The 22,877-nt window shown below is 42.7% G+C and overlaps 1 protein-coding gene across 1 annotated transcript in view; it reads right to left on the bottom strand.

The window, feature by feature from the left end:
- LOC146692277 (exostosin-1) overlaps nucleotides 1-22,877 on the bottom strand; it is a 371,232-nt gene that overhangs the window by 4,578 nt on the left and 343,777 nt on the right. The window contains exons 10-12 of the mRNA XM_085432334.1: nucleotides 12,571-12,660; nucleotides 4,486-4,646; nucleotides 930-1,101 (exon numbers count right to left, since the gene is read on the bottom strand). Of these exons, the coding sequence (XP_085288460.1) occupies nucleotides 930-1,101; nucleotides 4,486-4,646; nucleotides 12,571-12,660 (423 nt within the window). The remainder of the gene's footprint in view (nucleotides 1-929; nucleotides 1,102-4,485; nucleotides 4,647-12,570; nucleotides 12,661-22,877) is intronic.

Below are 22,877 nucleotides of genomic sequence, written 5' to 3'. Positions count from 1 at the left end.
TTTATAGAGAAACACAAAAGTAATGTAATCATTTGTGTAATTAATTATTTTGTCCTGGGATTAATAAAAATACGCTGCATTGATTTTAAGAGAAGTGCTCTTTGTAATATGTGTAATAATAAATTTTTTCCAGTAATGATTGCAACACAATCACAACAATGGGATTGGGATGTACCTCCAACATGCACAAACATTTGTCCGTACAGTATGCAATCACAAGGAGGTTTTTGGTGTAGCACACGAAATGCCTGCAACTGCTCTCAACCACTCACTAACCACTCACGCTTTTTGATGTTTGCAAGGGGTATGTGTGTAGGCCTGTGTGACTGGGGCTTTAGCAATTAATTTCAAAGACAACCAGGAATCCCCAGGAATCCCCAGCAACCACTAACCACGAACAGAAATCTCAAAGAGGTTGAGTAGTGATATGAATGTGAGTTGGAGAGAGCCAGCTAGTAAGGAGCTGGTACATATTACAGAACTGGTGTAAAGAATTCAGTCTCACTTTCTTTAACCTTAAGAATGCCAAACAATGATTCAGAGTTTTTGTATTGCATCTGCAAAGTTATATGCCACACTTCACAAAGCTTTTACAGACTACCATTGTGGGAAAGGACATGATAAGGTTGCGGCATAAACACCTGTCTGTAGACTGAACATTGCACACTATTGTACTTGTGATGACTACTTTAACTGAGGAAAAATGCCATTCTGAGAACACTGGACAAATTCAGACATAGTAGGGGTAATTTTTTGACTTGGCCTCTGTAGCCATAAAAGCAAGACAGGATAATGTCAAAGCAGCTATAGTTACGCAGAGTAAAAATCTGAGCCTGTCTGTGGCAGAGACGGAGGCAGATACATTCTATAGGAGACAGTGAACAAGTATACAGTCTAAGTGTATCGATAAAAGTAAAACTCTGTCCAACCTGGGTCATCATGGTTTCCTTGTACTGCTTCTTCTGTGTGACTTTGATTGGAGGTTGCTTGGTCACGGCCGAAACGAGGAAGTTCATCAGGATGTCTTCACAATTAGCCATGCGGTCCACCATTGTCAGCAGGCTAGCCGGTATGTAGTGAGTGAACAAGTAGTGATAGTATCTGATGCATAAAGGAAAAGGGCAGATTAGGGATTAGGATGTGGGTGTATTTTTCATTTTAAAAGCCACAATTCTGTTCTATTTGGTTGCAGTGTTGCACTCTCAGCAGCATGGGAGCACTAGATCACTGTCAGTGGTTACCTCCCTGACAAGGTCTCCCGCCCCTCGCTCTTACACACAAATGCATACACACACACACACTTTACAATGTTCCTTCTGGCACATTTTTTTCTACCTTACATTTCCATTTGACAGTCTAAATAACAAAAATAACTGAAGAGGTGCATTGAGCATCCTAACAATAGAACAACAAGAGAGCTGTTTATCTGCATGACAAGATGCCTTTAATCCCTTTGGAGAGCATCACTCTTCTCCATTCAATTTACCGCTCTGCTTAATACTTGAGTTTACCATTTTTTATTTTAGCCCTAGCATTGCATTTTTGACAATTGTTTCATGATATAACAGAGGTGGAGAAAGATTATATTATCCCTTTTCCTAAAGATGAATTTTAATGTGGTTTGCATCTTAGAGATGGGATAAGTATTTCTGGGAAGCTGGTGGAATGATATGCAGAACATCTGCACCATGAGACAAACTGACTGCAGCACTAAAAGAGAAGCTGGACTGCAGTTTATGTCTTTACGTAATTGCTTTTAATGAGTGCTTATACATTAGCACCACTGCTAACATAAAATATAGCAGCATTAAATTTACAGTGGCTATGTGCATAGACAATACTGACTAATAAAAAAATATTTAAAAATGCTTTTTTTTTTTAACATTTTATATATATTTTGTTTAACGATCATTACATGAGTCATCCAAACTTAAGATATAAATATAACCTCTCTAAAAATGCTGGGGCAAGTCTCAGCAATAGCTTTAAAGGTTTTTTCTTTGAACAGACAAGTAGGTAGAGTTGTGTGTGTGTGTGTGTGAACTTTAAAAGAAAATCATGAGTCATATCTCCAAGTTTTCTTGGTGCATCCTCTATATGATTTTTTTTATATATACTCTAAAATATGAAGGTCCTTTGCAGCACAACACAAGAAGAAAAACAAGTCAACTGTCATATCCGCAGGTGTAGGTGTGTGGCAGGCAGAGTTGTGGACCCAAAAAAAGCAGGACTTGGCAACACAGAACTGAACTAAAAAACACAGCTTTAATGCTGGAAAAACAGGCAACAAAAACAAAAGGTAAAAAACCCAACTGAACAGTCACAACCATAAAAATAAACTGACTCAATCATGAGAGGAAACACAGACAGAACCACCACCTACGATGAGGGAGAGCGCAACAGAGAACAGAACAGTGAACATAATACATATATATAAACAGAAGACTATCAAAATAAAACAGGAAGTACAAACACTGAGACTAAGATTCCAAAAGACAAAACACAGTTCAGGGGGTCAACCAGACCTCAGGGCAAAACTCAGTGGCTGAGGCTGGCAGTGGAGACGATGAAGGTCTGGAGGTGATGGTGGCAGAGACCCACTGCAATAGGACTGGAGTCTGGCGATGGTGTGGTGGGCGGAGACCCTGGGGCGACAGGACTGGAGGCTAGCAACAATGGAGATGTAGACCCCTAAAGCAGCTTGGCAGGTGGCCAGCGTCAGTGGCGAGCCATATACTGCCATGGTGTGGAAGCCTCGGACCCAGACGGTGCAGAGACTTCTGATGAGGACTGGGGCCCCGCATTGCACACAGCGCGCTCTGGTTGCTCAGGCTGGGAGTACACAGCAGGCTCTATGCTCTAGATGGCGCTGCTTGGCCTAGCACCCAGCAGATGCAGGAGACTGCCGCTGCTTGGCTGAGCACCTAGCAAATGGCCACAGAGTTTTGCAGTTATCATTCCAGTCAGCGTCGAGTAGGAATTTGTCAGCTGTTGAAGGATGAGGAGGTATTCATGTGCTGCTGACGTGACAACAGGAGGAGGAAAGCATGAAGAGAGCAGTTTTTGCAGTTCTTCTTTAGCCTCGGTGAGAGCACAGACCATCTCCGGAGACCGGGGAAGCTGGAGGAGCAGAGGGTTCCTCTGGATAATCGCATCAGTGGTGTTAAGTCCAACGAATTTCATCCTTATGCCCATGACTTAGGAGATGTGAATCAAAAGACTGTTCATCCGTGTTAGAGCCAGCCCACATTCTTTCAGGGCTGAGTCTGCTTGGTCCATTATTTGGTCCCGTTCTTCTGTCATATCCACAGGTGTAGGTGTGAGGCCGGCAGAGTTGTGGACCCAAAAACCACAACACAGAACTGAACTAAACATCTAAGCATTGGGCAACAAAAACAAAAGGCAAAAACCATCCAGACAGACAGAACCACCACCTACAATGAGGGAAAACGCAACAGAGAACAGAGGAAAACACAGACAATAAGACAAGGAGGATAACACAGCTGACTAAACTGACCGACGAGACAGGGGAAGCAAAACTGAACATAATACACATGAAAACAGAAGACCATCAAACACTGTGACCAACACTAAGACACATGGGCTTGACACAGGGACTGGGGAGAAAACAGACAGACATGGGTACATGACTGTGAAGGCTGAAAGTCAAAGAGATGAGACTAAGGAAGACTGAACTCTAGAGATACCAATACAGAACTAGAATGTAAACCATAACAAACACAAAAACAGGAGTATGACATCAACACTTCACGGCTGCAGGCTCTAAAATTTTGAAATGCAGAAAAAAGCAGATTACTTAATTATTTACTTATCTTGATCCAAAGATCTGCAGAAACTATTTGTGCTGCAGGGCATTTATCCTATAGGAATGTAATTATTCCATGTCAGGGCCTATATGTCCTAGGTACAAACCATGATTGGAGGCAATCATAAGTTCACCATGTACTGAAGGGTGTTGTTAGCCTTTATATACATGGCCTATAATAAGACCAAAACTCTAATTCTAAAACTAGAATCTTTGAGATTTTGGGGGATTTTTTGGGGAGTAGAATTCAAGACTTCTTAACACAACTTGCAGCTATCCAGTGGTAGCAAGAATACAATTACAGCCTCTCTTAAATAAGCTCAAGAAACATTTTTATTTTAATCCACAGGAGCAGTGCCTCTACTCCTCCCAAACGGCCGAGGTTCGAACCCTATCTAAGAGAAAACCCAGAGACTGTTCTGAGAGGTTATTTCTGCCGCTTTTATCTGTAATCTTACTCATTAAATCACGACATAATGCTTGTAGCTACAGGTGAGGGCGGGAAGGCATGCTGACTAATAAGTTGATAATGTCACCTTCATGCACTGACACACTGTCTGCATCACAGACGATGCCATGTGCCATCTTTCTGTGCCACTCTTCTGCCATTCACGTCAATACAACTTCACCGACAAGCAAGAAATCCTGTGGATTTGTACCTGTGGTAAAAAGCTGCTCCTGTAAGGACCATGGAGTACTCATTGGTCCACTTGGAAGTGTAGCCCCAGCGTGATCTGGAACTATCCCAGTAGTGGCTCCTTGCTGGATAACCAACAATACGCTCGGGAAAACTTTGCCATACAGTGAAGGCAAAGTCCACCTGGTCAAATAGAAAAGAAAGAAGGTGTTGAATAGATTAGATGTGTAGAGGAAATGTAAAAAAGAAAAAGAAAAGAAAAAGAAGAAGCAAAGGTGGAAGCACAATGAGAAAAAATGGAGAGAAGAAAAGCACAAAGAAAAGCAATACAGCTTATTCAGAATATTTGCGGTGTGGTAAAAATTGCATTCAAAACACCTGTCAAATGGCATTTAGCCAGCTAAACCAACAAGGCCGTCTTCTAAACAACTTCTCTGCCTCTTCACAACTACACAAAGAATATTTTTGAAGCCATTTCGCAATGTTTTCATTCCAGCTGTAGCACTTCATGTTAAAATGTCATTTAAATATCAGAGTGCACTGATTGATCAGTTGGAGAGCTCTAAGTCACATTCTAAACCTGGCTGTGCCGACCTGATTCATAATAATTTCCTCTTGCATGATCAAATGAGGTTTCATTTTTAACTTTTTAAAGAAAAATCTTTTTTTAAAACAAACAGATTTATGCAACATATTAATAATATCTATTTATCTACTTATCTATTATTCTCAGGTCATAAAATCCCTAACCCTCAACTTAATTAAGTCAGACTGCTCATGTTGAAAATGATTCATTACAGGGTCAGGTGTGCTGTCTGGGCTCCAGGTTTATTATATATCAAAGATGGGGAGTGATGAATAAATATACCTTCCCAGGGATTATTTGTGCAGGTAACTTCTGTGGTAGTGGAGGCTTCAAAACAGCAGGCAGTGATACAGGGAGACAAATGAAATATTTTGCAACTTAAATTAGGAGGGTGTGCTGGTATATATTATAAGGAAAGTTTGAAAGTGTGTAATGCAGTGCATTTCACAGACTTCTGTCCATTTTAGTGCAAAATACAACCCCACCAATGGGGCATGAACTGTGGTTAACTGGTTAACAGGCTTGTGATTTACACCAACACCATTCCTATTTTGTTGCTATTTCCATCAGGAGTGCTGCGGCCAGGAAGTCAATTTGGCAGCGTCAAAGGAGACTGTGTGTGCATCACCAATAAACTAGATGCTTTGAGGATCGAGACCCTGGAAGCAGAAACAGGTTGCTGGTCTTGCATTGTGGTCATCTTTTAAGCAGGTGCCAGCTTTGACTGTCTCCTGCTCCATTTTCCTTGGAGACTGCCTACTTCACAATAAAGAAGAAATTTCTCATGGCCTTTCTGTGGAGCAGCTGGTGCCCTTGAAGAAGATGGAGCTACCTGACAAAGACCCTCTTCTGAATACCAAAACACCACTGAGACATTCGGCCAGACACACTAGAGAATAAGGGGTTCGGCACATAATGAAATACTTTGTTAGACACACACACACACACACACACACACACACACACACACACACACACAGAAATTAATTACCAGAGTAGCACAGGTAGAGGAACTAGAAGTTGGAGAGGGGTGAACCAAAGGTGGATGTTCTGTCATGAACTGAACTACTGTAAAGCATCTGATGTAAGCTGAGAAAAGGTGATTCAAAGCACAGGTCCTCACGAAGGGACATGTTAGCTGTGTGTGTGCACTGTGTTCCTGTATGAAAATGTGCCCATGTGGCAGATATGTGTGTGTGCGTGAGTAAGAGAGAGCAAGAGACCACTTACATGTGAGTGAGTAACAAAGCACAGGTTCATTGCAATCTGTCTGTCTTAATTATCGTTTAATATGACTGAAAATTTCTAATGAGCCTTGAACACAGTCTGTGTGTGTGTGTTTGCAAGATTTCACAAAGTAAACAGTTACATTTAAAGGCGCATTAAAGTTTATGGTAATGGTCACGGCTATGTTTCAGGTTATTGTAAACTTCCAAGATGTTAATGCAAGATAATGTAACAAACTTTGAACTGACGGAAACACAACACACAAGTGTGTGTGTGTGTGTGTGTGTGTGTGTGTGTGTGTGTGTGTGTGTGTGTGTGTGTGTGTGTGTAATTCATACTGATGGATTCTACAAAGCCAAAATTGATCTGAAAAGTCGAGGGTCAATCCAGCAATAGATCTGCTACAAATCTCTCCTGACATTTGGGTTTAACATGTCCAGTCTTATAAGATGAAAAGGTGTTGCATCAGATTTTAGAGCCCCTATCTCCCCTCAGTGTTTTCAATGCTTTGGTTGTTGAAAAGTTGTGTCTGGTTTTATTTATTTATTTTCCTCTCCATGACGCAGTGCCGCTGCAGTGCTTTCACTGTCAACCTCCACCTGTCTTCAGGATGATAAAACTCAGGAAAATGTGTCGTAAACTGATCTTGTATCCAGCAGGTTTGGAGTGCTGTGGCGTTGATGAAGTTTTACCAGCAGTCTCAGTGTGATCCAAGATAGCCAGCTGGGTTTTAAGGTCTGCATTTTGGGGCTAAAGGGAGCTATAGCAGTTTTGTATTTTGCAGCATTTTAAGACTATAGCCATTCTCACCAAGTAGTCTCAGTGCTGTGAGGTTATGTCTCATCTTTGCGACTCCAAAAGTATCTTTCATTGATTGCTTAAAGGTTCTTCTATAGATTGCAAAGGTTAAGCATTTGGCGTTCAGTGCTGCATGCCAGCACTACAGTCTATTATAGCTTCTACATACAAACATCAGCTGAATCTCCAAACAGTTAAATTAAATTAAAGTTAAATTATTAAATATGCAGCTCCAATATCAAGACATATTCTCTTCAAGGTAAAGGTTTATAATTTACATGTGTATGCGGAGCACACCAGGCTTCCTTGGTTCAAAGGGAAGTTAGGGTAGACTGAATTTGTGCTCCAGATTTTTTTTCAGCAAATGTCCAAATGGTAAATGTTAGGGCCCCAGTCACAGAAGCCTAGAGACCAACTGGTGACAATTTGGCCACGGTTCACCCCAAACCAGTTGCAAGCGTTGAGTGGCTGGATGTTGCTTGTTGTCCCTATGTGAAATATACTGTATTTCAGTATTGCACCAAAAACCACATTGTGATGCCTTTGGTCGTGAGCAGATTGCCTCTTTGTGACCAGTTTCACTCATGAACCTCCAACTTCATCAACCAGTAGGGGACTACACGTTTTTCCCTAGTGACCAGAAGTTGGCAGGGGGCTGCAGACTGGTCTCTAGGCCTGTGTGACTGAGGCTTTGAAGTAATTTGGAAGATGCATGAGAAAAGCCAAAGGAGGACATAGGGATCGATAGAGGGGTTAAAAAAATGTTTTTTGAATTAATATGATCCAAGAATATGTTGTCTTATTTTATCAAAACTGTTTCAAAAACTTACTACAAAGCACTTAATTTAAAGGACCCTTTTATGTACTTTAGAGAACCATGCACACAGAAGGAAACTAACAGTGAGACCAGAGACCACAGAGTGTCAGTGAAAATGCAGGGATTTGAAGTGATGAAGAATTCAAATTTAAACTAATATTGGGTTTCCTTGCTTGCTGTTCTGGATTAGAAACACACCAGGTTTTAGATGCCTCTAAATTGGCTTCATTTTTCTTGAACACCACATGCATCTTTTATAAAGTGTTTTAGACACAAGATTTAAACCACTCACAGGTGAAGTAAATAACACTCATTATCTTGGCATAACCCATGTTCAGCTGGTTTGCTGTGTTCATATAGACCTTTGACACAACTAAGCAGTGATGGAAACCATGAAAGACATTCAAAAATCACTTGAAGGTGGAAGAATTCAGATTTTGATTGGCAGGATTTCCCACACTGTCAGTCCAATATCGAGCATGCTGAAGCCGGGGGCCTCAAAGTGACACTTTCAACTCATCCAATCAATCAATAGGTAAGAAATATGAACTTAATGGGAGAAAATACCCTAAATGAAATGAGATAGCGTCAATGAGCAAAAGAAAGCCATAGAGGTCAATCATTATCTTTTCTATGAATTCATGATTTGTTTAAGTGTGTACTGAAAACCTTGAATACTAATGAAAATAATAAGTGCTCTGAAACATGTTCAAACCCGGAGACAACCTTTAAATGAAATGAGGATCAAGATTCTGCCACTGCTGTTGTAACACAATTTCCATATCTATCATATAGAAAATGTCTTCCAAAGGGCATAATTCAGCAGCATGCTTGGCTGCCCAATGAGAGACAAAAGCTTTGTCAGGTCGTATCCCCTTCTCTAATCTCTCTTCATGGAATAATCATACATTTAATGAGCTGAAACAATGTAATTATGAAATTGGCACAGCCATTCTTCTGCCGAGGTATTGTAATATGAAAAGTCCTATTAAAAGTGTAATGTTCTCTCTTGCACATTTTTAGTGGATTGACATATTCCATCTCCTTTCAATAAAGCCTCTCACCATGTTAAAAGGGCAATTAGAGCTATGGGTTAGTAAGCACAGCAAAGATTCACTTCACTTCCTCTCTTATTCACTAGTTCTCTCCCTGACATTTTCTCCCTCCTCTCGTTTCATAAAACAAGCCGTGTGCTCATAAAAGTTTAGTTGTAGAAACTTGCTCATATTGCTGTGCCTGAAATTGTGGTGCTATAAAGTGTAATTGCGATCCCGTTTGCGTAGAAAAGGTGAACATTGACTTGCTCCGATCAATAAAACATCTTAGAGTTTAAAGATATATTCGATCTCTAGGGCTCATTGGGCCTCATAATCTATTATGGATTGCATCTTTCATTCGCTGAAGATCTGCAGAGAAAGAAACAAGGCAGCTACTTGTAATGGCTCTTAAAGCAGGAGCACTAATTTAGCATCACAGATGAGCTGCTGGTGACCGTATTGCTGCCGTGAAGGTAAGGAAACTTTGTGACTTGGGTCATACTTGTCTGTATTTGTATATCTGGACATTCATGCAAATGACTGTATGTTTGATAACATTATAGTTCATATGATTTCAGAAAACTTTCAACAGCTTTTACTTGTAAATAATGTTTTTCAATTGAAATGTATAGAATTCTTTAATAGAAAATGTACTATGAAGGCTGTTTTCTTAAAAAAGCTTTCTACACACATTTCCACTCTCTATTACACATTCCTTATACTGTACAGGGGATTGTTCATGTATCACCTCTAGATTTATACTACGGATGAAGTTAATACAAATATTTAAATAGCCATTAAATTATTATTATTTTTTTAGTTTTAAAGTCTACCACTAGAAGGCTGCAGTACTGCAATTAAGGCTGTTAATCAGCCTCCAAAAATATATATAATATAAAAAATAAATATAAATGGCTACAGCCTTCAACAATTCAGAAAACTACACAAAAATCAAATTCGGGGTAAACTTTACCAGGTAAAGTTAGCATGGAACAAATCTACCACAACTGTGCATAATGTTTTTATTTTTGAATGGTTTAAAGTGAATTTTGCCTCCAAGTGTCACAAGTATCTAGACGGTTCTAGCCCTAAAAAAATGACAATAAAATATGTTGACAGTATTTTCTGATTTGTAGTACTATGCAAATCTTTTTTTCCTTCCTGTTTTTATTTTAAAGTAATTAAACCAATATCAGAGGAATTTTTTTTGTTTGTTTGTTTCTTAAGCCACAAAATCTAAACATTTTTGAAAGAAAAGCCCACAATGCAGTGCTATCAGTCATGGTCGTGAGAACCAACATCAAAAGAGCTTTGAATGCCCTTCAAGTCTCAAGAACTGTGTGCCTCTGCAATGTTCATATTTCAGTGGTTTTGCTAAGCCCCACTTGGCTCACTAACTCTGCTACAATATTTTAAAAAGGTGGATTATCAACATTATTTCCTCCCTTGACAGAGCTTCAAACAATTCTCTGGTTTCTAATTTGTTCTAAAATAGTACAAAAGTGTTCCTCATCCTTGTTTTTAAGTAACAAGTGAGACTTTAATCAAAGAAGCGCTCTGTGTTTTGACAGTGTAATGATACAGACACAAAGTTAATGGCTCTCGTAAAACTCCATGAGAGCGCACTCTTCAGTCTGCTTTTCCAACATTTCCTTATTTGCTCTTGCTTTGATTTTGAGCAGAGTTTTTTCACCTGGTTTTCTCTTTCACTTCTCTCTGCTCTGTAATTTTTTTCATACCACTGTTACTTTCACTTTTTCCCCTTTCTAGCCTGTATTTTCTTTCACATTTTAACACTGCTCACATTATTCCTTATCACATTATTCCTTTCTCTCACCTTTTCACTGGGTTAATTTCAATTACAAGAATACAAATTGAACGAGTTCCACAGTAATTTAGTAAAGGCAGGATCTCAGTTTGTGGCGTCTGTAATCAGAACTCTTTGCTATCCGATTCTGCTGCTATGTTAGACTTCCTACTCGTCTCGCTTAGTTTTTAATCATCCTTTAAAGGCAAAACACATTTTCCACCTTAAGTTCAGTGGCCATGGTGCTGTTTTGTAGAGTGAGGCGTTTCATTTATAATGAATAGTATTCATGACTCTTCGAGAACAGACTGTTTCATTTCAAAGAGGACCAATAATGTGTTAAGAAATCGTCACCTTTTACCACTGACTGCCATAAAACCATGCAGATCACATCAAGCTGTAAAAAAACATCTTTATACACAATTATAGTATTCAAGTATTCATTTCTATCAAAGTTGAGTAAATTGTAGGGATGAACACAATTTGTGTAAATCTCTGCTTTTGCCAACTTGCTCAGCAGCTTTTAAAATGTTTCACAAAGGCGGTTTATTAAATTTGGGAAAGTCTGCATATTAGGAGCCCCAGGCAAGGTTACTTGAGTTTGCATTACTTTTACCAAAGCCACTGATTAATCCTCATTATCAAACTATTTTCCACAGTGGCCCTGAGAGCTAAATGAACTGCAACTTGAAGCTGTAAACCAAAAGTAGAAACACGCTGAAACAAACAGGATCTACATTTCCCCGTGGTGTCAAATAGTAAAGCTTTTTTCTGAATTATCTTGCTTTTAAAATTTGCAGATGTCTTCTCAAGCTGCAGCAAGTGCAGCTGTCAGGTCAACTGTACATTGTTTTTGTAAACTATATTGACAAATTTACTGGGACACCTACACATTTCACCTACAGGAGCTGTACGGCCATGGAAAGTCTTGCCAAGCTACACCATTTTTGGGCTGGAGTTAAAGCCAGAGGAGATTTGAAACTCTGCAGTTATTGAGTCAGCAAAGCTCTGGTGACTTTCATGCACTATGCACCTCAGCACTTGCAACCCCGCTCTTTAACTTTACATGCTCTGAGATGCTGTGGTTCCTAAACACTTCAACTTTTCAATAATACAACTTACAGCTGATTGTAGAATAACATAACCTGACTTCTTGCAAAGATTGCATTCTATTGCAGTACCACACCTTCACTAATGTTTGCAAAAAGCAGACTGCAAGAGCTTGAATTTATATACCTGTGGTAATGGAAAGTATAAACACCTGAATTCCAAGGTAAAGAAATAGCTAAATAATTTTGTCCACATAGTGTAACTTGAAAAGTGAATAATAGAAGATATACAATAAATCTGACAGCTCTATATTCTTCACCATGATTGTCAGCTAATCATTGAAACTGTGACATTTTTCTTATTAGCCAAAGATTAAGGTTTAGATTTTTTAGTTTTTAATGTTTTCACATTTTTAAAATGCTAAATGAGTGAATGCTAGCTTAAGTCAGTTCAGTGAAATAATTTTGTAAAAGCAGACATTGTAACTGCTTTAATTACCTCCGTCTCAAATCAAAGACCAGTTTTCACTAAATATCTTTGAAAGTCATTGTTTAGGCTGAGAGTAAGAAAAAGGAATAGTTCTTCCATGTGTTTTTGCACAGCTATATTGAAGTGGCTTCTTTACTAACTTGGGATCTGAGGCTGATATCAGTGTTTGGTAACAATGTGCCTTGGGAGCATCGCTGTCTCACCTCATTTTGTTGATAAAGCACCAGTGTCTCAGTTCACCTGTATGTAAAACTTCAGTGTAGTCTCAGTTGGTTGATCAACTATCGTTAACTCACCTCATTGGTTGAGAGAACAGAGTCTTCATCCAGACTGAGGACTGCGTCGGTGATGATGGCGTCATGGGGGAAAAAACGACTGCTCATCGTCTACAGGCAGAGAGAGAGGAAGTAGTTTGCACTACTGTTAACTGACAAACTTTAAGGAGTCTGAGCTTTTTTAGGGATCAAAGAAACCTATAATACACATTATGTATTTTAAAGGTATAGAGTTGGTATAGCAATATAAAGAAATCTATAAAAAATAAAGGAAAAATAGTTTCACCACCCCAACCCCCAACTGTGTGTTTTATCATTCACTGTGCTCACTTAATAGGTTTTGTTTGAGTTCTGATCAATTCAGTGCCTAACAGAAAGCATGCAACAGGCCCTGATCCATTAGCCCAAAGATCGCTGCTGCTGATGTTATTGACTCATAATTAACGTGTGAATTATTTAACTGTTTGTGAGGAAAAGTAACAAGGGCATAAGTAATTGGTGAAAAATAGGTTCAGTTGAGGTTTCAAACAACCTGCTCCCGGGCTCAGCACTCAGGATCTTTCAAAATCAGTTATCTTAAATGTGAGTGGGTAGCAAAGAACGAACAAGTCAGTATGATGAACCCCAGACAAAGCATGTAATTTATACATTCACCGGCCACTTCATTAGTTGCACTTCTTTAACAGTCACAACTCATTTATGCATGTAAGCATGGTCCAAAAAATCAAAATGAGCAACAGAATGATGAATTACTCATACGTGGCATGGTTGCTGGTGCCAGACAGGCTGATCTTAATACTTCAGGCAGTGCTGAAAATGTCCCTACGGTGATTTAGCACACAAACATCTCTAGGGTTTACAGAGAAGGGTCTGAAAAACAAAAATATCAACTGAGTGGCAGTTCTCTGGGTGAAACTGCCTTGTTGATCTCAGAGGTCACTACAAGGTCATTACAACCAATTTATGCAGAAGAGCATCTCTGATCACATGGCACCCCTAAACTTGAAGCAGATGGGCTACGAAAAGCAGAAGATCACAGGTTTGATGGTGAAGGTGTAATTGTGAGGGATATATTTTCTTGCCACACTTTGGGCACCTTACTGCCACTTGGGATGTCATCCAATGGAGGATTAAGATTATGTTTTAGCTGCAAATAAATCTGTAGCAACGGTTATGATCTCAAAATGGTCCAAAATCACTATAAGGAATGTTTCCAGCACTTAGTTGAATATATGCCATGAAGAAGGCACAAAGTGGCTGTTTGAGTGTATACAATATTCTCAACAAAAATAGTTAAATCCATAATATTAGCTCTGTAGCAACATATAGCGAGAAAATATATTTTTGCTTCATCTTTAACTCACCCAGAAAGATTATCTTTTCGACTGGAATTATCTAAAATGTGGTTGTGTAAAATTTGCAACCCTTACAGCTTCCTTTCAATTATTTCAAGATTTTATGTCACTGAAATGAAGTGTCATGCCACAGTGGTGATGTTTTACATGGATTCATGACCTAAAAAAGAAAAGTAAATTAAATTTACACCCCCAGGGGGTAACATTAAGAGGCTTATTTTGTCAAGTAAGACCACAAATCTCCACAAGCTTAATGTCTACTTCCATTTCAGCCTAATGATCTGACGGATGCTGAGATGAAATTTATTAGGAAATTAAGCGTAACATCAAATGAATTTCAACACAAATTCCCGACATTGTTTCAAGTATTTGAGAATGCCACATCAAATTCTGCATTAAATCACTGCTTAAAGAAAGAACTCCTGGCAGAAAATGTGTTTTTCTTTGGATGGTTGCCCTATAATCAGGAGACATGTACCTTATTCAGTCAGGACAGTGTTCGCATTAGCCAACAGCTTCTCAATTTCCTCAGGAAAAGCCACATGGCAGTGAAACAAGTTGCTAAATTAACCACAAAAGCATGCCTGACAATCTGCTGCATTTTCCAGACTTAGTGGTGGGAATGTATTAAATCAAAGTTGCATGCACACATTTGCATAGTCAATGTGCATATAAATAGGCATGACAGTCTAATCTTGCATACAGTCTTTACATTTTTTCTTCACTACATTTCCAGCATCTGAAGGACATCATTTTCAAAATTTATTGCTTCTTTTATCATCATTTTTCTTCTTTCTTCTTTCACTAAATTAGAAATATATTTCTTACACACACACACACACACACACACACACACACACACACACACACGCACATATTATGAATCGTCCTGGAAATCAACATTAACATATGCCAAAGCAAATTCATACAATTATGGTTGCAGATTCAGTAAGAAATTTGTCTCCTCCTGAAGTCAATATGGATTAAAAGTCAGAGAAAATATCACATCTGCATGTTTTATGGAAACTTAGGAAATACAATCTGCTTTCATTAATAAGGGCTGCAGTTGAAATCATTTTATCAAAACTTTTGCTCCTTTGTCCTGTGTAATTGGTCAGAATTGTGGTCCAACTATACTTGATTTTTCTTTTTTAAGTTTTTCACTCTTTTCAGTTTTAGATCTAAACTGTAATAAGTCAAGGACTATGGGACTGATTAACTTGCCACAATTTCATTGCAATCTATCCATTCACTGTTACATGTTTCCATCTCTACATGGAATTTAATTTGTCCACTACTTTAGTTTATGGCCAAATACAGTACACAAAAAAAGCGAATTTTAGTACTTCTGCATTTGTGCAAATTACCAGTTTGCTAACAGACTAAACTGATATGGTGAACATGTCGAATGTACATGCCATATCAATGTTAGCATATGGGTGATAGCATTTTAGCACTAAGCAGCATGACTGTAATCTCTTGAAGCCTCAGTCAGTCATGTACTGTGTGCAGGCAGGCAGGAATGGTGGCCCCAAAGTGTAGACTCCAGCAGGCAAACGTGAACTCAAAACTCAGCTTTATTTCCTGGATGGCAAAAAGAACAGAAAGCTAACTAAACTGGAAATATAAACCAAGCAAAAACAGGCTGATAGGCAGAACACACAGCATGGAATACTGGAGACCACAACACAGACAAAGGAAAACACAGGGCTTAAATACACAGAGGGAGCAATCAGGGAATGGGAGACAGGAGGGAAACACACCTGGGACAAATCAGGCCTAATGAGACAAGGGAACCAAAACCAGACACATTAACATAAGACACGGACCTTCAAAGTAAAACAGGAAACACGGACTGAACTTCCAGACACAGACTCACAAGCAGACACTGCACCATAGGGAACACAGAGATGTAGGACCAGGGCATACACAGAGACACACACTGGACACAGAACAGAGGGAGTATGGAAACCATAAGAACTACAAAATCACAAACTAAGAACAACTGGAGAAATAGAAATGCAAAACAGAAACCAAAACCCTCACAGTCATAAACCAAGATGAGAACACAAATAAAAGTACAAAACTGAAAACACTGGGTCAATGACCCAGGTACCCTAACACAGTCAGACAAGCCTGGAAACTAGTTATGACCGCCTGTCTATGTTGGTCACTAGAAAAATGGGCTGGTAATTGGTTGCTGGAGGTTGCTTGCTGGGTGAAATAATTCGTAAAGGGCTCCACCACCACCTATGTGATTGTTACAACTTAAATAAGTGTGACACAAAGCAGAAATGGAGAATGTTCACCTTCAAAGTAAAGGTTGTGCCTTATTGTTGCAACCACCACATTTCAAAAAGGAAAGCTTCTACTTTCACTTTTACACTTTTCACAGTTTTACTACAGCTTGGATAGTAGTTTGTGAGAGTTTGAAGCCAAGCTGGTGTCTTCCAAACAAAGTACTGGTGACCAATACAGCCTGCTAGCGACCTGCGCAATCTCAACGACATTTGTGTTGCAGCATCATATGTCTCTTTGTAGCCAATTTCAGCTAGTCCCACTAAAAAGCTACAGCAACCATTAGCCAGCTACAATTTTTCACTAGTAACTGGTGATTGCCATAGAATGACTGGGGCCTAAAACATGATTTAGAAAGATTAACACAGTAAATCTACTTTTTACATCTTAGCATTCACTGTATTTTACCATAGTTTTGTGTATAGTGCCCTCTATGCATCTATATAAAGACTTTATAAAAGTTTCTTTGGGCTGAAAATTGTCCAACTTAAGCTCAACTTAAACTTGCTTAAAACACAAAACAGTACCCTTCAGCAGTAGACATCGGTATTGGCACTAGCCCTCAAAACCTCTTACTGGCTAAAATTTACCACCCTTCCATCACACAACCATGCTTCCCTGTGGCTAGTGTCAATGCTTTTCTGCCTCTAGACAGAGATTAGATCCCACTTAAATCTCGGGCAGTTCAGTGGTCTGAACTTTATCTTTGTTGCTCTCGTTCCACTCATTTCCTCTCTTTATGTTTGCCATGACTTCTGTTACTTAAAGGATAGTCTTTGGAGATGTCTTTTCTGATTCTATGCCATTGATATATCAAGAAGTTTCTAAGTTAAAGTTAAAGGTCAAAGACCATGTGGGTATCTGAAAGATGATCATAACCTATCAACAGCCATTTTCTCTCATGATGAATAGTTTACTTGAAAAACAATAGTTATATTTGTAGTTTAAGAAGAGTTATACTATTGGTAATGAAGACTTTAATAAATCCCTCATCCCCATATCCAAACAATATTTCTGGTTATTTGCAATTTCGAACTGCAATAATATGCTAACAATGACTGTTTTTTTTACAATGTCATTACAATAATTTAAACAATAGGACTCAAAAGTACAAAGCTTTTCAAGGTTGTCAATAGTCAAGGTCAATAGTGTGTGAATGGGTGAATGACTGGATGTGTAAAGCGCTTTGGGGTCCTTAGGGACTAGTAAAGCGCTATATAAATACAGGCCATTTATCATATATATGTCAGGGTTCCTGGGTCGGTGACCCAGTGTTTTCAGTTCACACTCACTGTTTATCTACTGCCTGTTCCACTTCCTGTTTTATTGTGTTAGCCTTGGTCTGTGTGTATTATGTTCAATCCTCTTCCCATTATCATTAGTTCATTATGTTCAGCTGTGTACTCACCGGTCCCTCATTATCATCATTATCACCAGTCTGTGTATTTAAGCCCTCTGTTCTACCCATTCAGTGTCGGGTCATTGATGATGTTGTTTCTGTCGTGTGTTCCATCCAGTCAGTCAGTCTACCAGTCCGCTAAGTCCAGCCAGCCAGCCAGCCATCCATCCTATCATCTGTTGTCTACATATTCAATAAACCTCGTTCTGCACCACGAGTCCTGCATGTGGGTCATCCCTTCCTCGCCTCCGCACACGAGCCCTGACAGAATGACCCGACCCGTGCCAAGAAGACACGCTTTTGACCCAGCGGACTCGGACCTCTACGAGCGGCAGGAGGTAGCGCTCTCCTTGTGGGCTGAAAAACTCAAGGAGAGACAGCGGCTCTTCGCGGAGCGAGAGCACGTCTTCGAGGGCACTCGCTTGGCTCTGGGCGGGCTTCGGAGACGCCGCGTTCCCCCACCTGCTGCCTCACCTGCACCGGAGCATCTGCCGCGGAGAGTGGACGTTTCACGCCGCGCTTCGGCCGCTCCCTCTCTCGCCACTCCGCTCCACGCTCACACATCACCTGCCTCATTCACCGGACCTTCAACCTCGTCACGGCACAGCGGCTCCGTCTTCCACCTCGGCTCAACAGAGGCTCCCGTGCCAGAGGCTCGGACGTGTACCCCGCCCGCTTCCTCCTCCCGGAGAAATCGGCGCACACGCCGCCATAAAACGGACCACTTTCAGCCACTCCCGATGGTGAGCTCCAGTGACTGTTTTTCGCACTCACCATCTGATTATTCACTCAAAACGCACAATAACCCCATCTCTGATTCGTGGGATGTTTCCCTCCTGGAAGATTCTGTGGACTGGGAAGATTTGTTCTGCTCTGCTCTCCCAAAGACTGTAAATAGTGGTGGCAGGAAAACCAGAACAATCCCCAATAAACCTGCTAACATCACACACCCAGTCATTATCTCCACTCCCGTCAGTCAGTCTACCCCCACACCAGTGCCAGCTCCCAGGAGGAGGGCAGCTGCGACCCAGTCTACCGCCACACCCGCTTCGGTTTCTCGAGTGGGGGTGACTGGTGTCCAGCCACCTCCCGTGCCTGTCCCAGCACCTAGGCTGAGGACGGCCAGGATCCAGCCTGACCCCCCTAGAGACTCAGCTGAGGCTCTCCAGCCAGTGCCCTCACGCTCTGGAGGCACGGAAGAGCTAATCAGTCCACCACTTCATCCACCTCCTGACCCAGCCTTTCACGCACTAGCTTTATCCCTGGTTAGGCTGGCTGAAGTGTCCCCTGCTCAGGCACCGGCCTTACTAGCTCAGGCTGTAGCTTTATCTCCCTCATTAGCTCAGTCTGTAGCCCAGCCATTAGCCACACCAACCTCAGCTCCGTCGTCAGCCTCACCTGCTGTTCAGCTTCCAGCCCCGTCAGTTCACTCACCTGCTCTCCAGTCCGCTCCTGTCCAGTCACCCGTAGCTCAGTCTCCTGTCCAGTCACCCGTAGCTCAGTCTCCTCCTGTCCAGTCACCCGTAGCTCAGTCGCCTCCTGTCCAGTCACCCGTAGCTCAGTCGCCTCCTGTCCAGTCACCAGTAGCCCAGTCGCCTCCTGTCCAGTCACCATTAGTCCAGTCGCCCGTCCACCAACCTGTTCAGTACCCAGAGCCTGCTGTGAGCTACCCTGCTGCCCAGCCAGGGGTTTCCGCACCCGCTGGCCCGGCCGCTCCTCAGCCAGGGGTTTCCGCACCCGCTGGCCCGGCCGCTCCTCAGCCAGGGGTTTCCGCACCCGCTGGCCCTGTCCTGTGTGTGCCAGGGGCTCCAGTGCCCACTGGTTCTGAGACCGTTTTCGCTGGAGGGCCCGAGGAGCCCGTCCGGCAACCTTCCTCGTCAGCTGGGGGTTCAGGAGAACCGCACCAGCCTCATGCCTCGTCAGCTGGAGGGCCCGAGGAGCCCGTCCGGCAACCTTCCTCGTCAGCTGGGGGTTCAGGAGAACCGCACCAGCCTCATGCCTCGTCAGCTGGAGGGCCCGAGGAGCCCGTCCGGCAACCTTCCTCGTCAGCTGGGGGTTCAGGAGAACCGCACCAGCCTCATGCCTCGTCAGCTGGAGGGCCCGAGGAGCCCGTCCGGCAACCTTCCTCGTCAGCTGGGGGTTCAGGAGAACCGCACCAGCCTCATGCCTCGTCGGCTGGAGGGCCCGAGGAACCCGTCCGGCAACCTTCCTCGTCAGCTGGGGGTTCAGGAGAACCGCACCAGCCTCATGCCTCGTCGGCTGGAGGGCCCGAGGAGCCCGTCCGGCAACCTTCCTCGTCAGCTGGGGGTTCAGGAGAACCGCACCAGCCTCATGCCTCGTCGGCTGGAGGGCCCGAGGAACCCGTCCGGCAACCTTCTTCGTCAACTGGGGGTTCAGGGGAACCGCACCAGCCTCATGCCTCGCTGTCACCTAGCTCTGCTTCTGCCTCGCCTGGTCCGGCCTCAGACCCTGCCTCTGCCTCGCCTGGCCCGGCCTCAGACCCTGCCTCTGCCTCGTCTGGCCCTGCCTCGGAGCCTTCGTCCTCGTCTGGCCCGGCCTCGGAGCCTTCGTCCTCGTCTGGCCCAGTCTCGACTTTGGCTTTTATTTCGCCTGCTGCAGCTCTGGCCTGTGCTTCGCCTGATCCTGCCTCGTCTGGTCCTGTGCCCACCGGGCCATGGCCAGCACGCCTAAAACTGGAGAGCCGCCGCTGCCTTCCGCGCGGCCGGCCCCCTGAACTGCTCCGTCTCCTCCGCCGCCGCCGCCGCTGCCTTCCGCGCGGCCGGCCCCCGGACCGCCTTCGCCTGAGTGGCCGCCGTTGCCTTCCGCACGGCCGGCCCCCGGACCGCCTTCGCCTGAGTGGCCGCCGTTGCCTTCCGCACGGCCGGCCTCCGGACCGCCTTCGCCTGAGTGGCCGCCGTTGCCTTCCGCACGGCCGGCCTCCGGACCGCCTTCGCCTGGGTAGCCGCCGTTGCCTTCCGCACTGCCGGCCTCCCGAACTGTGTCCACGTCACCGCCGTTGCCTTCCGCACGGCCGGCCTCCGGACCGCCTTCACCTTCGCCTGACTGGCCGCCGTTGCCTTCCGCACTGCTGGCCTCCCGAACTGTGTCCACGTCACCGCCGTTGCCTTCCGCACGGTCGGTTCGCAGGAACAGTCTCGCCTCGGGCCACGTGGCCGCCCACCCGAACTGTCTCTGTGTGGCCTCCGTCCCTCCGTCCTGGGCCCCCTCCGCCCGCCCTGTTCTGGTTCTTTTTCGTTTGGCTGTCGGGTGCCGGCCTTTGAAGGGGGGGGTCCTGTCAGGGTTCCTGGGTCGGTGACCCAGTGTTTTCAGTTCACACTCACTGTTTATCTACTGCCTGTTCCACTTCCTGTTTTATTGTGTTAGCCTTGGTCTGTGTGTATTATGTTCAATCCTCTTCCCATTATCATTAGTTCATTATGTTCAGCTGTGTACTCACCGGTCCCTCATTATCATCATTATCACCAGTCTGTGTATTTAAGCCCTCTGTTCTACCCATTCAGTGTCGGGTCATTGATGATGTTGTTTCTGTCGTGTGTTCCGTCCAGTCAGTCAGTCTACCAGTCCGCTAAGTCCAGCCAGCCAGCCATCCATCCTATCATCTGTTGTCTACATATTCAATAAACCTCGTTCTGCACCACGAGTCCTGCATGTGGGTCATCCCTTCCTCGCCTCCGCACACGAGCCCTGACAATATAATAAAGTCAAAGTCAAAGTCAGCTGAGTATTGTGCAGTAAAAAAGGGGAAAAAACAGCCATGTGTTAGTCATGTGTTTGCGCTGACACTGACATAAATGGGGTTAAAAAGCCACTAAACTATAATTTAAATGAAAGAGAAATGTAATTACTTCTGTAATTAATTACCTCTGCCTGTAGTGATAAAGCCAAAGAAAAAAAGGCCCCAACAACAGGCCTTAACAGAAGCCATTTTGACATGGCATTGCAGGGCAAAATTAATAACATCAATTATGGCCCTGTTCCATTTACATGGGCCAAGATGTGACACACTTAATAGAATGTGCCCATAATTAATTTAAACAATTATGCCTGTGTTTACCCTGCTATGACAATCAAAAAAGGCTCACAGTTTCCTACTTCTCAGCATACCGTTGTTGTAATTTGATGACTCTCAACTTTACGATTCTTATGGAAAACGAGTTGAGTCACGTTGAGTCGACCCGAGTAGGTACTAATTCAGTTCCCTCTTACCACTATCATAAACCTTTGGAAACTCCTCATAATAAACCCACAACAACAGTAGAAAATGAAGTTGGGAGTTTTTGTTGAACTGATAGAGACCAAAAGTATCGTGACCTCTGTACAATGACAGCACTTGTTCTTTTGGCTCTATGATAAGACAGATGTCTTGTTTTCTGGAGATTTGATGTAGTAGAAGATTTATAAAACTATGCTACATTACACCTTCATTATAGGAACATGCCTGCTGTCACATGTGTATTCACCAACTCTCTGATATCAAGTGATATTCCAAAATAAATATAGCTATATTTATATTGTCATTATTTTTGCACACGCTGGTCTGATAAATCCTGGAACACCACCCACACTGGGAAAAAAATCCTCAGTAATGGCTCAGGGACAAAGAGCACAGGGCATTTACCTGGCCTTCATAACCTCCAGGTACCAAACCCGCTTGAGCAGAAGCTGTAGATGAAGCCCAATCCATGGTGGCGTCACCTCACAACAGGACTCAAAGGACCCAATATTCTAGTCCCAGACTGCACCAGAGGATGAGAGCATGTGTCCATGCCTCACAATAAATACTTTTTGTGCAGTTTTTGATCACTTTGAACACTTCTATTTTATGCTCCTTCGCTGTAATTTAAATGCACAACTAAGAAATGAGGACCGATTTTCAAGATGAACTTATAAACATAAAATTCATTGCTTGAAGGCAGGAGAGGTGATATTAAGAGTACATCGATAAAGCTGTAGTCAACATATAACCAGCAGCAGAGGGGAGTATATTGACCACTTCTTTGATCATATTGATTTGTCTGTCATAAATGCTTATCAAGGAGGTCTAATGACGAGGAGCCACTTGTTTCTGATCAACCAGTAATTTTCTCTTTAAGCATATTGCAGTGCTTAACTAGTTGGTGAGTAAACAAAACAAAGACAATAATTTGCAGAAACTACTTAAAGAACTACTTTTCCTAAGTCATCTGACCTTAATCCCATTGATCATTTATGAGCGACACTTGGACACTAAGAGAGCAGAGAATTTCTGATGTCAC

Source organism: Copadichromis virginalis, linkage group LG15, assembly GCF_057382275.1.
Source record: "Copadichromis virginalis isolate Kocher_CV1m ecotype Utaka linkage group LG15, C_Virginalis_male_GT1.1, whole genome shotgun sequence".
Lineage (NCBI taxonomy): Eukaryota > Metazoa > Chordata > Actinopteri > Cichliformes > Cichlidae > Copadichromis > Copadichromis virginalis.
This window is presented reverse-complemented; position numbering and strand designations above follow the sequence as displayed.